The sequence below is a fragment of the Melanotaenia boesemani genome, chromosome 13, assembly GCF_017639745.1.
Source record: "Melanotaenia boesemani isolate fMelBoe1 chromosome 13, fMelBoe1.pri, whole genome shotgun sequence".
NCBI classification, from domain to species: Eukaryota; Metazoa; Chordata; class Actinopteri; order Atheriniformes; family Melanotaeniidae; genus Melanotaenia; species Melanotaenia boesemani.
In genome coordinates, this window is record NC_055694.1 from 26,620,523 (window position 1) to 26,634,567 (window position 14,045).

At 39.4% G+C, this 14,045-nt stretch overlaps 1 protein-coding gene across 1 annotated transcript; it reads right to left on the reverse strand.

Moving 5' to 3' along the window:
* Window positions 1-1,156: 1,156 nt before the first annotated feature.
* LOC121651198 (Krueppel-like factor 15) lies at window positions 1,157-13,731 on the reverse strand. Its single transcript, XM_042003182.1, has 3 exons — window positions 13,606-13,731; window positions 10,322-11,896; window positions 1,157-3,821 (listed from the first exon to the last, which is right to left on the reverse strand). Exons 2-3 carry the CDS (start codon window positions 11,821-11,823, stop codon window positions 3,644-3,646), a joined length of 1,680 nt encoding a protein of 559 aa, XP_041859116.1. The 5' UTR covers window positions 11,824-11,896; window positions 13,606-13,731; the 3' UTR covers window positions 1,157-3,643.
* Window positions 13,732-14,045: the final 314 nt, after the last annotated feature.

A 14,045-nucleotide genomic window follows, 5' to 3' on the forward strand; every position in this document is an offset into this window, starting at 1 on the left:
GCCTGATTCTCTCAGGTCGGCAGATCAATTACTGTTAGTTGTCCCTTAGTCCAAGACGAACCTCTCGAGGGGACCGTGTGTTCTCAGTCACCGACCCCAAACTGAGGAACACACCACCATTAAATGTTAGACAGGCTGATTCACTTCTTTTAAGTCCCTTCTTAAAATACATTATTTCTCATTGGCTTTTAACACAGTCCGAGTTCCGGCTTTTATTGTTACCTCTTCTTTTTTTTTTTTTTTTATTTATTTATTTTTTTTTTTTTTGCTGTGTACAGAACTTTGGTCATTTTTTTAAAGTGCTTTACAAAGATTGGGTTGGATTGGATGTGACCTACTGTCACAGTAACAAACTGCCCTGTTTTCTTTGGATTGATGAATATTTCACTGCTGCAAAAGGACAGTCAGGTTTGAACATTCTCCTTTATCAGTTTTATGGATTAGGTTGTTACTATAACTGAATAACAGTAATACATAAGGGAAAAGGAAAGTTCTGAAATATTTACTACTATGTGGTAGAAATTTTTATTTATTTATTTCTAGTGTAGATAATCCTCAGCTTCTCATCACCCCTGTTTCCATTTAAATCCACAGTAAATATGTTACTCTACTCATCATAAAACTATGATTTTCATTAGAGCCAACAATGCTGGTTTAAGATAGGACCAACTTCTGATCTAATAGGACAACTTTGAGAGGAGGTTGCTGTAGTGTTTGTGCATTGATTAAATCGTGTTTCTAGTTAGCTGGTTTGCCCATGCAGTCAGAGGACGAGACATAGAATGAAATAAAATAACTTGTCTGTAGTATAAAAAAGGAATAAGTTAGGTGAACGCTACAATTTGTTCAAATCAGCAAACTCAAAGGTTGCTGCTGCAGCCGTACTTCTGCCATGTCTACAAGGTCATATCAGCAACCATAACTTTTAACTTTTTTTAGTTCTTTTTTGTAAAGCAAGTCATTTTTAATGCTACTGTGTCACAGTCTAAAATCAACATTCAAGTTCAATTTTAAGGTATATGCACTTTTGAATTTCATATAATGCTGCACAAACATGATAAGAATCCATCTGATCTGTGTCATTATGTTCCATTACAGGACAAGAAGACAGCAATCCAGAAGGAAACTAGAAATTGGAGATTAATGAAAACATGGCTTTAGTTTTGGAATTTTATTGTAAATGTGTTTTACATAGTAGAACAAAGCAAAAATATACAATTCTTTAGCAACTCTTTGGTTTAAAGTGTACACAGAACACATTTTTAAATAACTTACCATGTTTCGTGATATATTAGGTTATTTGCATTTGATCAAATGATTGCAAGATATTGGCATGTATATACTTTTTGTAGAAGTATATCATGAAACATAGCATAAGCCTCTTTAATAACATGTTGTGTAGACACCTGACAAAAATATGCTTCCATATTTTACACTATATATGAGAATTATCATGTTATGTACATTTTACTTTACATTTTCAAAAATTGTTCACAATCACAAAAATCACTAGAAGAATATTTCAGTTCTCCTTTATGATGCATATAGTATTTACATACATTCGTGGGATCACATATAATACCCATTCAGAAAAGTGTGTCTTCTGTTTGCATGGAAGGAATGCCTCACAGAGTTTGTACACTTCCTCCAAACAGAGTCAGGGGATGTGTACCAGACACTTAAAATGGTTTGTCAATCATTGGGCAAATAAACATTTCTAAAAACAACAAAATTCCAATTGTCTACAATCATTAAAAAAACCATTTAAATAATGAATGTTAGGTTTCTACCAACTTTATGGCACAGGACTCAGCAGCTGATCAGCATCTGCTGTCTCTCCCAGGACTCATTTGGCTTAATTTCAACTGAGATGCAGAATGACAGAATAAAGCAACTTGCACAAAAAGCTTCAAAAAGTGTTACTATTCCCACACAGTACAAGACAAAGGCAGACGTGATGCATTCAAGACTGAGGGCAAACAATAGTTCTTGTACGCTTTTTCACTTTCCGGTTTTCCTTTGACAATTATCCGGTGGCAAGTCATGAATGTCTGATCTGATTTATAGCACCCAAATTCCAGTCACAAATTGATTAAAAAATTACTAAATCAGTACAAGGTACCAACAAATTCCAGTTGCATTTATTCATTTTTAGCTAGCTTATGCCTCTGTAAGCTATCTTAAAATTTCCATATAATCTACGTCTTAAAAAGAGGACACGGTACCTTTATCAACTTTAAAAAAAGGTTAGTTATAAGCAATACATAATTTTGCTCAAAAGTCCTGTTTTTTCTGGTATGACCAGAAGCTTTGGTAGCTAATGTTAGCTAACCGCTTGCTAACATCTGGCGACTTAGTTTGTTTTCTGTTTGTGCTTTAATTTTACTACAGTTTGCATTAGTGCATTTGTGTTTGTCAACAGGGGTTGATTTTGTTACTTCACCCCTATCTTCAGTATACAACTCCTGTTTTAAGAAAAGCCTTTCAAGGAGTAAAAGCTCCAATCTCACCTAATATTTCAAAAAAAAAAAGAAAAGAAGAAGTACATCAGTGGCAAGATAAAGGAAACTTTCAGATTAATTCCTGCCTTTGTTGCACTGCTGAGCATCAAAATTTACATTCTTCTATTACTTTGCAGCAGTGGGATGAAGTAAATTAAGTTACGGAAAGTGAACAATACAGCATCACATTATGTCACAAAATAATTGTAACATACGAGTCAAAGACACATTTTTAACTGCTGCTGACTGCAATTATGTTTGAATCAAAGAGCCCATAAAAAATGTCTTTTAGTCTAATAAATCAAAGACAGGAGTCAGACCGCAGTGAAACAACACAAATACTGAAAATCCTCAGATGGGGCAGACAACTACAATTTCATGTGTGCAAGTGCAAATTACACAGTGTCATGATCTACGATTGAGAGCAGTAAATCAACAGGAACATGAGCTTTGTTCCCCATGCTTGCATTTACTACAGTGTTTTTCCACTTACAAGACTCATTGGCGACAAAGACATTTTGAAAGCTAAAGGAATGTTGATGTATCTATTACTCTAAATCAAGGCCCCGATAGTACCCATCTTTTCCTTATAATCACACAGTAAGCCTTTTTTAATGGAGAAGAAATAAAATTCATGCCATTTAAACAATTAGATGTTGCTATTATCACTTTTAAAACCATTTGGCTCCAGGAAAGTGAAAAAAGGGGGTGAGGGCAGTAGCACATTCCCCAGTGATATGAAAGTTTTGTTTTTGGGATAATATGCACCTCAGAGTGTAAAAATACTCTAAAATAGCAAATCTTTCTTCAAAATAGATCAGGTACAAGCATTTGCGAATAAATTTGGTATATACAAGAAGCTTATTCCACCTGTGAGATTGCTGTGTCAAGTAACAGTTTTCTGTTCTAGTTTTTACAGTCTTTTCCTCGCCGCCCAATAAATTATCACAGTACCATGAAAGTCTGTCACACGCACATATGAGAACATAAACACACATGAGCAAAAAAGAGCCCTGCACAGACTCCTTTTAAGGGTGTTTGGACTGTCGCCCCCTCCACCCCTATGCCCTCCTCTGTCTGTCGTCACACACATACACCCCTCCCCTTCCTCCACCGTTTATCATCAGTCAGTCACAGCGGGGTCAGAGGGGTCCGTTTGCAGAGCGTCCTGTCCTGCTGTTTCGTGGAAAGCGGTGGACTTTGAGGTGTTTCGACAGGTGATCGCTGCGGGCAAACTTCTTCTCGCAGACGATGCACTGGTATGGTTTCACGCCGGAGTGGGAGCGGCGGTGTCGGGATAGCTCATCAGATCGAGAGAACCTTCCGGACAAAAACACAGGAAGTTACTATAAAGTCCCTCACATTTTGCCAAACATAATACTTTCAAATTTGAATCTTCTAACTACATTAATTACTCCAAAATTAACATACAGTACCAGTCAAAAGTTTGGACACACTTCCCACTGAATCTAATGGGAGTGTAGTGTATGTACACAGAGCAACACGAGTTTGTACAAACACAATCGATGCAGTCATGCTAAAGTTTCCAAACACGAGAAAAGTAACGTCGGACTGTTTTTATGAGGGTAATCTGAGAGGTGTGAAGCTTTGTGTGCATATTGCCCTATGGCTTCTCTGTGAAGCTAAAGAGCCAAACCATATTTAGCTCAACACATGAGCACTGTAAATCCAAGCCCAGTCTATTTCTGGCCTGATCTGCTGTGGTCTCTATGGGCTCCAGCCAGCTTGCCAATCATGACAGTAAAGGGTTAAGTGGATGACAGACTAGTACCTCTACTTCTAGATGTGTATCTTTATACATTAGTAAAGCTGCTGAGATCAAATTAATGTGTAACAGAAACTGATTTCACAGCAGCAGCAGCAGCAGGCTGTAGACATGAAGGCGATAATTCACAAAGATGTAAAAACATCACTCACAGTTATGTCAGACCATTTCCTCCCCAGACATGGATTACACATCATCTTAACAGCTCAGTAATAAAAACAAGATAACGGAAAACACTTATAAAAATAAGCTGGGAAAGCTGAAAAGCAAAAACTTTTAAACAAACACGAACATCTTATGTAGCTGGTATTAGAGCATTTTCCACTTGTATTTTGAATGTAATTCTCATATAAAGCTGCCTATAACGGTCAAAACTATAACAAAAGTTCAGTCTGCAGAAATGCTGAAAAGAAACTTTTTGGACTCTTCAGAACTCTTAAGACTAAGAACAAATCTTCCAACTTTTAAGACAACCACTTGCCAGAAATATTTGTCTTTCACTGCAGGAACTCATCTGCTTCCACTCTGTCCAATCAGTGGAAGATAAATGCAGCAGCAGCACTCGTGAGCTGCCTTCACATGTGCATTGTTGACCTTGTGTTTTGTAATTAATGAACACTGCACTGTGTGAGAGAAATTAATATCAGACATTCTATCTTTTCAGTTTTAATTCATTGCATAGGCAAATACAGCCAAAAATGGCTGACACTGCATTTAAAATGATGTGAAATAGGATTTCATCACAGCACAACAGCAGGCTTGAAATGCTCGGAAACTGGCTGCTCAAGCCCTCCATTTCCAACACAGAGCCCTGGGGTTACCCAGTAGAGATTGAAATCATTCAGTCTGAGCAATTTATTAAAAAATATCTGATAATGATTGACAACCTGTCTAGAGTGTACCCTAGCTCTCGCTTGGAAGCCCCTGGGACAGGCCCCAGCCCCACAACTCTGAAGTGGAATGAGCAGGTATAAATAATGGATGGATGGATGGACAGACGGACAGACGGACGGATGGATGGGGAATCTGATTGTGTCACAGCAGTTTTGGTCTAAGGCACGAATAAAAACAAATGTGATGGATTAATAGAAGTTAAATGAATACAGCTGGTTGGACTGCTTTGTATGCTGCTTTGTGACCTGCTCAGAAGACTTGAAATTTCAGCAAGGACAATTACACAGACACAGTTCAACCTAACAGACTTTAAATGTATAATACATGCTGTTCCTTAGACCTAAGAGAAAATGCGGAAACTAAATACCAAAATAACTTCCTATGCATTTGAAAAATAAAAAAATCCCAGAACTGTTTATACATTCTGGGTGCTCATGGCTGAATGGCACCTACTGTGACTGACAAAAAAAAAACAGAATATATACCATTATGTGATGACGTTATCATCATGACAATTAGTTTATCATATCGCCTGGCAGCATTTATTGACTCTTGTAGCTAGCAATAGCTACTTTCCAATGGAAATATCTAAAAATAGTGAACAGTGCCACATGCTAATGCTTCAAGCTACAATATCTTATGTTTGCATATCAACATCATAACACTAACTAACTAGAAGCAATTAGCAAAGAGCTCTACTAAGCCGTAGGTTCACTCACCTGAGACTTACTATCCTCTATATTTCTAACCTTCTGGTTATATTGTGTTTATTATTTATTGTCTTTTTGCCAATGATTTTGGGCATTATCTGATAAGTTAGAATCTGTAACAGGAAAATTATCCCAGTCTCCCAATAGTAAAATCACCCCAAAATGTAATCATTTGTTCCTTATTCCATTCTGACATTTCCTGATAATTTGATCAAAATCCATCCACATCCTATTGAATTATGTTTCTAACAGACAGACAGACAAATAACTGTGAAAAGAAATGAACAGAAGCAGAAGAATGAATGCAGAATAAGCTTCGGCTTTGCTCCGACAAATGAATGTGGAAGAAATGAGATTGACTGCTGCAGCTTTAAATCAAATAAACACAAAGATGGAAACGAGATTTTGTCTGGTAGCATATTACATTTTGTTAACATATAAGAAGCTCATGTTTCTATGCTACACGTTGGAGATTTCTTTTTATTTTCTGTACTTTAGATGGCTGTACATTTTGTCCTTGCTGTAATCTGTGGTTGATGCACATGCACATATTGCACCCTAAAGCTGTGCTAGATCAACTGCAAGCTGGGGCATGAGAGAAACGTCCAGCACTTCTACCAACTCAAACTGGGCCTCAGCCCAATTCCAACATACTACATCAGGGAGGATCTTTCAGACTGAAAATAGTTTAATCAAACAGCCTGGTAGCTGTTTTTTTCACAATGAGACTAATGGGTGAGTTCTTTTGTTAGCTCTCTGTCTGTCTTTTAAATTCATTACTCTCTTTTTTTTTTCCTCATATTTGAACACTGTAGAGAATTTTTAGCTCTGTATACTGTAGATTTTAGGGATTGAGCAAAGTCAGTGAGTTCATAACTGCAAGGGTGGAGAGCACTTCTGTTTATGATTTTAGTGTGTTTTTCACATTGAATTGTGGTTGTTACACGCCGACTCCTCCAGGCAGCTTGGTGTGGCTGCTGCACAACAAATAGTATGTATTAGTGTGGGTGCTGTGGGAAACACATATGCAGGCTTTGTTCTAGCTTGTCCTTAAACTCAGCTCTGCTGAGAGGGTGGGGCAGTCAGGTTGGTTACAAACCTGAGAAATTACACTAGTAGAGATGCTGGCAAGTTTTCATACTGTACACAGTCTTGTGTGATCCAGATTTTCTTGGCTAATTTGTTCATTTATACCTGTTTGTGTGGAATTAATTCAATTCTGATAAACTATTAATTGAACATACAAAGGACCAACTTCTGAATGGTTTTACAAACTAGGTTTTATCTATTTGTATGGTTTTCTAATTTTTTCTGTCTAATTCAGTTAAATTATGTTTCTTAGCCAACCCAGAATTGTAGATTTCTGTGCTAACGCTAGACTGGATAATACTGGTTTTCTGTTCAGATTAATGTATCATCTGAAAATGAACTATAGTAATACTACATTAACTACCACTTTGCTTTAAACTCCTTTCTGATCTTTAAATACTTAATCTAATGCAACTGTCATAGCTTAGCACTGTGTTGTTCTTGACTGGATCACCTGACAAGGACAGCAAGCCACAACCCTGACGACAGATGCTGAGTACACATCAAACTTTAGTTCCCAGCCTAACTGCTCCGCATAAACCCGTGAGTCTCCATGAAGGTCTGTGTTACAAGTATCTAGGATCTATCAAGAGTTTATTTTCATCTATGCATCTAAATATGTGTGTCAGTGTTACCATAAATTATAGCAAAAAAGAGAAAGGGAGGGGGGGTCCAAGTAGCTTAACACTGGAAAAGCAGCTTGACAAAGGAAGAAATATAACTGACTGAGTTACATGTGGAAGTCCAGCCATTAAAATATAACTTCTCTTAACTTCAGAGAGCCAACACATGAATCTAGTCTAAGGTTACAGATGTACCCGACTTACTAGTTAATGTCCATTTCCTGGCCCAGAAGGGCAAGGAAGAGGCAGCTTTATAATACAGTAAATTGCTACTGTCATAGAAGAACTATGGAGGTGATGTTCTGGATGGCCTGGGGGTATTATGTTTCCGGGTTCCTTAAAGAATTTAATGCTCTGGAGTGACTATGATGCATAAAGCCATCAATGCAAGCCTTTCATAAAAAGAGAAGATATACAATTTTTAGTTTTAAACAAACATTATTTCCATAAGAAGCCCATGGGGGAACACAGTCAGCTAAAACGCAAAGAAAACAGACATAGGGAACACCTGCAACTGTGGGGTATAGTTTCCCAAGAGCTACTATGCAAACAGTACAGCCAAGATAGAGTGCAACTTTACAGGCACAGTGGAAGTTTTCAGTCTATGCACAGCTGATTTATGGACCACTGCCACACTGTGCACACGCTGCAAGACACAAACAGGACCTACAAGTCTGACATAATACAATGATGCATTTGCTAAGTTGGCAGAAATATAACTGCTCTGTTAGATATTAAGTCAGTGAATTAAACAACTAGGTTTTCTTTGTGGTTATTGGTTCCATTCAGTTCAGTTGCTTCTTAGTCTATTTCATGTTTTCACTGGAAAAAGCACATTTCAGCTGCAATCTGCAGGATTTTAATCTGAGATTCTATCAATGCACGTGTCAGCCAAAATCACAACAATGGAGCAATGGTACCAGTAAGAAAGTGATGAATGGATTATAACTGGAGAGGCTATGTTCATACCAACCATTAAACAGCTACAAAAGTTAATGTACTCGCTATCAGAGCACAGTAATCCGGATAATAAAGATAACATTGTAATAAAGCTGACAGTTCTCATTCAGAGTTGTTGTTGTCATAGATGTTTGTTTGCACTGAATTAATTACAGCTGAATCAATAATTTTCTTTGATTCCATAGCAGATGTTAGCTTTTTATCTTTTATTGATTGTCATGAGGCTATTATCCTTCAAAGAGTCTCAGTAAAGTTTTATGAATGCCATTATTTTTCCTTGGATTTATTACCCAAGTACTATAAACTTTTAGATTTTTCTGAGTCCCTTTCCTGTTTTAAAGTTAGACAGAATACCTATAAGTACATCATATTCTTTTCTCCAAGAAGTGAAAAAAACGGCTTGTTATGAACTACACACAACCAGAGTGATTAGCTTACATGCTATGCATTGAAGAAGTCTGCGATATGATGCATATTATGAAAAAGAAGTATTCAGTTTGGATGAGTTAAACTGGCTGGAGGTGCACTGTAGCAAGCATGTGGTGCAGAACACTGTCACCTCTGATCACTAAAGATACAAGATAGTTTTACGTCGGTCAATCTAGTCCAGATCACTCCTTCTATTATGCACACAAGCATACATGTACAAGTCCATTAGTATTACTTTCTTTTATTGTACACCTAATTAAAGTTTTACCTTTTAACATTGTTCCTTATCATTAGTCATACTGTTTGGCCTAACTTAACCCTGTACACACACACACACACACACACACACACACACAAGACTATATGCATCCTTGGGCAAAGACTGTACATATAGTGGAATTCACTGACCAGCAGGTCAAAAGTTGGCTTTTGTACTTTGGATCAGAAAGCACAAAACATGTTTTTTTTTTTTTTTTTGTTTGTTTGTTTTTTGTTTCTTTTTTCCCCCTTTAGATGGAGACAGCGATTAAAGACAGAAAACATCAAATATTACTAGTTAACACACATTTAAAGACTTATAGATATATAAATTCAGTGTCGTGTGTCAGACAAAAACTGACATATTTGATGCAGTAAAAATAATGTGTATTATTGTTGCATGAATGTGTGCTAAATGGCTTTAGTCAGTGTGCAAACAGGTGAAATGACTAACAGGGGGCAAAGTCTACACACAGATGACTTCAAAGGTGCCCTATCTAATCTGCAATTTTACCATGGTTCAAAAACACACAGATAGCAGGGAGAAAGCCAACTTGTGGAACAGAACAAATTGTAACTCGAGTGCAGCTTGGATGCAAAGTGAGCTTCCTGATACAATTTGGTGCAAGTTCAACACACAATTATACCCCTCTAAACCCTTTCTTTTTGTGTAAATCTGTATATTTGTCTCTTTTAAACAAAGTGACGGCATCAAAGATTACCACAGATAAAGGGCTTGAAATACATCCTGTTTCTCTGAAACTCTGGATGAAAAGCTTCCAGAAAAAAAGATAAGAAAAGTGTTTCATTCAGTTGCACTCCATGGATTAAAATTGCCAAGGTGTTGCTTCTCATACAAAATAATGCTATAATAAAGTGCTCTGTGTATGGCACGCATTAGAAAGTTGTCTTCAAGTGAGTATGAATGGACTCATATGGAGTGGAAGTGGATAACTCTGATTAGATAAACATATAGAACAGTTTATGTTGCTGGTACATTTAACATAACGGAACTGCTTTCACCTCAACCGAACCATTTGATCTAAAATAAATATGTTTGTTTTTGCTCACCTCCATCCACAGCCGGGCCATGTGCAGGCAAACGGTTTCTCCCCTGTGTGCCTCCTCAGGTGTGCTTTAAGGTGGCTGCTCTTGGTGTACATTTTATTACAGCCAGGAAAAGAGCACTTGTGCATTTTAATAAGGTCTGCTACAGCACTCTTCTGGTACCTTTGACCTCCAGCAAGAACCCCTGTGGCTGAACTTCCACCTAGACCAACTTCCCCAAGCCCATTGGGTTTAGCTGCAATGGGCACTGGCGCAATCCGGACAAATTTGGATGAAGCAGCGCCTCCAGTTTTGTTCGCACTCGTAGCCCCCAGAGATAGCAACTGAGGCACCAAAGCAAAGGTCTGCCCCTGGATGTTGACCAAGAGCTGAGTAATTTTGATGTCTGATGGTGCTTGGGTTGGTTGGGAATGGGTTTTCTGGGATTGATTGGTGGCAGTGTCTGTTACGGCACTGGGGTTTGGTTCTTGTTTGATCTGTATGGGCTGGATTTGTAAGATGACAGGCACACTGGAGGTAGTGCTGGCACTTTCTAAAGAAGCAGGTGATGATCCACAGTCTTCCTGTTTGATCCCATCAATGTGACTGTTAGTAGTAGCAGCTACACAGTTAGCATCCACAGCAGATGATGAGCTGTCTATGTCCAAATCACGTGGTGAACATTTGGTCTCTGAATATGATAGAGGTGAATGAGCTACAGGCACAGTCTGATCTGAGTTCTGTGATGCTGATTTCAGTTCTCCCGCTAATGTCCTGGAACCCTCTGCCTCAGCATCATCAGAAGTCGACATCGGAGGTGACATTGCCTCATCGCTCCCATCTTCTTCTTTCTCCATTGCCGCAACCATGTTTTCTTCTAAGAACTCCTCAATCTCCTCCAGAGTGGGCTGAAAGATGAGAGCTTCCGGATCTTGAAGCTCATCGAGGAAGACTGGGAACTCGAAGCAATCCTCTTTTGTGTGCTGCTGCAGGACACTCAATCGTTGCTCCCTCTTGGACTCCCATGCCAGGCCCATTGGCAAAAATGGGGCAGTGGGAGATGAAGAGGTGGAAGATGCTGGGGATGAAGGACAAAGAGAGGAAGAGAGAGAGCTGATGCTGCCACTGGAACTTATTGAGGTGTTAAGGGAGGTCTGTGAGAGAAGGAGGTCCAACAGACTGTCTTGACCTTCTCCTCCTGATGGGATGCAGAACCCACCTCCCCTGCTGCTCTTGCTTTCGTAGCCAGAGCGAAGGAAGATCTGTGATGTCGGTGATGTAGACTCAGGGCTGGAGCAGAGGGAGGAGCGAGGACTGGATGAGTCGCTGAGGTCGTCCTCGGAGAGACAAGGCGGAGAAGCAAGAGTCACCCTTTGGTAGGGGTGGTTCTGGTAGGTGCACGCATCAGTTACCATGATGCCTGAAATGCCACCATTGGTGTGGCGACAGACACAGCTGTAGTCAGACTCTGGGGAGCCGGTGTAATACAGGAAGGTCTCCTCACCAAGCGGCAGGTGATCCACCATTCCTGTGCAGATGGATGGCAGCTGACTCTGCTGTGCTTTGAAGATCAAGCTGCCAGTGAAAATGTCCTTTTTCCTGTTAAAGAGAAATTATTTTGTTTGAAAATGGGAGGAATTCAAGTCAGAACCACAGAACTAAGCCATGAAGTGCAAAAAAAGATTTCATTTGAACATGTAGATTTATTTATTCTCTATGACTAAGCTGGCAGAGACATTTTAGCTGCTGCCTATGGGCAGGACTTCAGACATGTCTGCTCTAGTTGAACTTGGGTGATCATCAAATCATGAAAACTGCAGTTTGACAGCACAGGTTTACTCTGGTCAGTTTGACCTGAACTTTTTGGTTAATATTTTACAAGACAGTTCCTCTTGTGTCCACAAGAATAGAATAAACCACCACACTGATTGAAAATTAACATGAATTTTAGGTCTCCATGCACTACCTGCAGCTTGTTAAAGGGCTCTGCAACTAATGTCTTCAAAAGGAAAGTTAACCTCATGTGAGGGAAGAGGAATTTGAACTCTGTCTCTCTGTCTTTGAGTGTGTTTGTGTGTGTGTGTGTGTGTGTGTGTGTGTGTGTAGACAGTGCAGCTGCTGGTTCAGACTTCAAGCTGACCATGAGGAATCAGGGGTTCCCATTTCTCAGCACTCCTAAAATTAAAGCCACATGGTCATTTAATGGCGTGTTTCTATTTATCTCCCCCTTGTGGTTCTTAATTCAGCTTAATCTAAGAGACAAAGCTAATGCAGGGCCACCAAGACAGTTATATATTTTGAGATCAAAGTACAGACAGAATCCAAAAGACTTCCCGCAGGATAACAAAAGGTTTTACAACCATTCGGTGTCAGATGAACAATATCTCAGTGAGATGATAAGTGAAGGATTTAGTCTCTATTATTGTCCATCAAATGGCTCACAGACAAATCACTACATTTATATGGATTAAAATACCAGACAACATCAAATGGCTTTAGAGGAAATGCATGGCTTATGATGATTAACATGACACTGAAATCCTCTTTAAAACCTTAAAAGTACATGTGTGGGGACAAATTGACTGTGCGCCCTCTTCTGCAAGGTTGTAAAATAAAAAAAAAAGAAAAAAAGAAAAAAAGAAGCCGTCTCTAAAGTGAAGCGTGGGGACCTCCAGGGGTCCCAAAAGAGATTAAAGGTGGTTCGGGTAAAACTAATTGTTAAGTTCCACCGTTCTTATCGGCTTTGATTCAGGTTGTTTTAAACTCAAAACGCTAAAGGCGAAAAGCTCCTTCAGTGTAATTGATCTAGAACCAAAATTCGACTATATGTTAACATTTGGGGGTAAAATCATATGACATGGAGGCTGCTGGGCGTCCGCAGCTGCGGCAACTACCCCATGGAAAGAAAAGTTTAAGAGGAGAGTTTTCGGACATTAGCTTGGGCCAAAGCCTTAAGTCATTTGTCCAGCAGTAACCCTGCAGCAGTGAAACATCAAAAAGGCTTTGACAGCGTGATGTTCTCTTCACCACGATGCATGATGTCCTGAAAATTTTTAGGGGAATTTGTGGCATAATTCAGGCTGCGACAGCGAGTCCGACCACGGTTTTCCGCGAACTGGAAAACTACCCACCACTACCGCAGCCTCCCCACTGAGGAGAATTTCAGTGTATCTTTTTAAATTATTACAGCTAAATGCATAAAGCACAAGCGTGCATATGATATGAAACGTCTTCAGTTTCTCACTGTACTTCACACTGAGAAAAAAAAGCAAAGATAAAATTATAAACCTCTAATAATACACGCTCACCTGTTAATGTGAGGAGACCAAATCCCACTCCTTTACACTATGTGCTCCTGTCCTGGAAGTTAATGTCGGTGCGTAATAGTGCGCAAAGGCAACACAACTCCACCGCACGGGTTTTGCACAGGCTACTACTACTACTCTCTCTCTCTCTCTCTCTCTCTCTCTCTCTCTCTCTCTCTTTCACTGGAGGGTTAGGATATCGCTTAACTGTCACATGATCGCACCCGGATACGTCAAGCCCGTCAAATCAGGAGGTCGGCTCATGAAGGCTCGCCTGCTGAGCGCCTCTTAATTGGCTCTGAGTAAAGCGAGCCCGGCCTCGAGATTTTGGCGTCAGTGGAAGAAGGTGAGAGTGAGGGGTGGAGGGAGCATCTGCGCAAGTAAGTTCCGATCATAAATCATTTCCATGCCCTTGTTTTAACTCCAGGAGCTTTGTGCTGCAC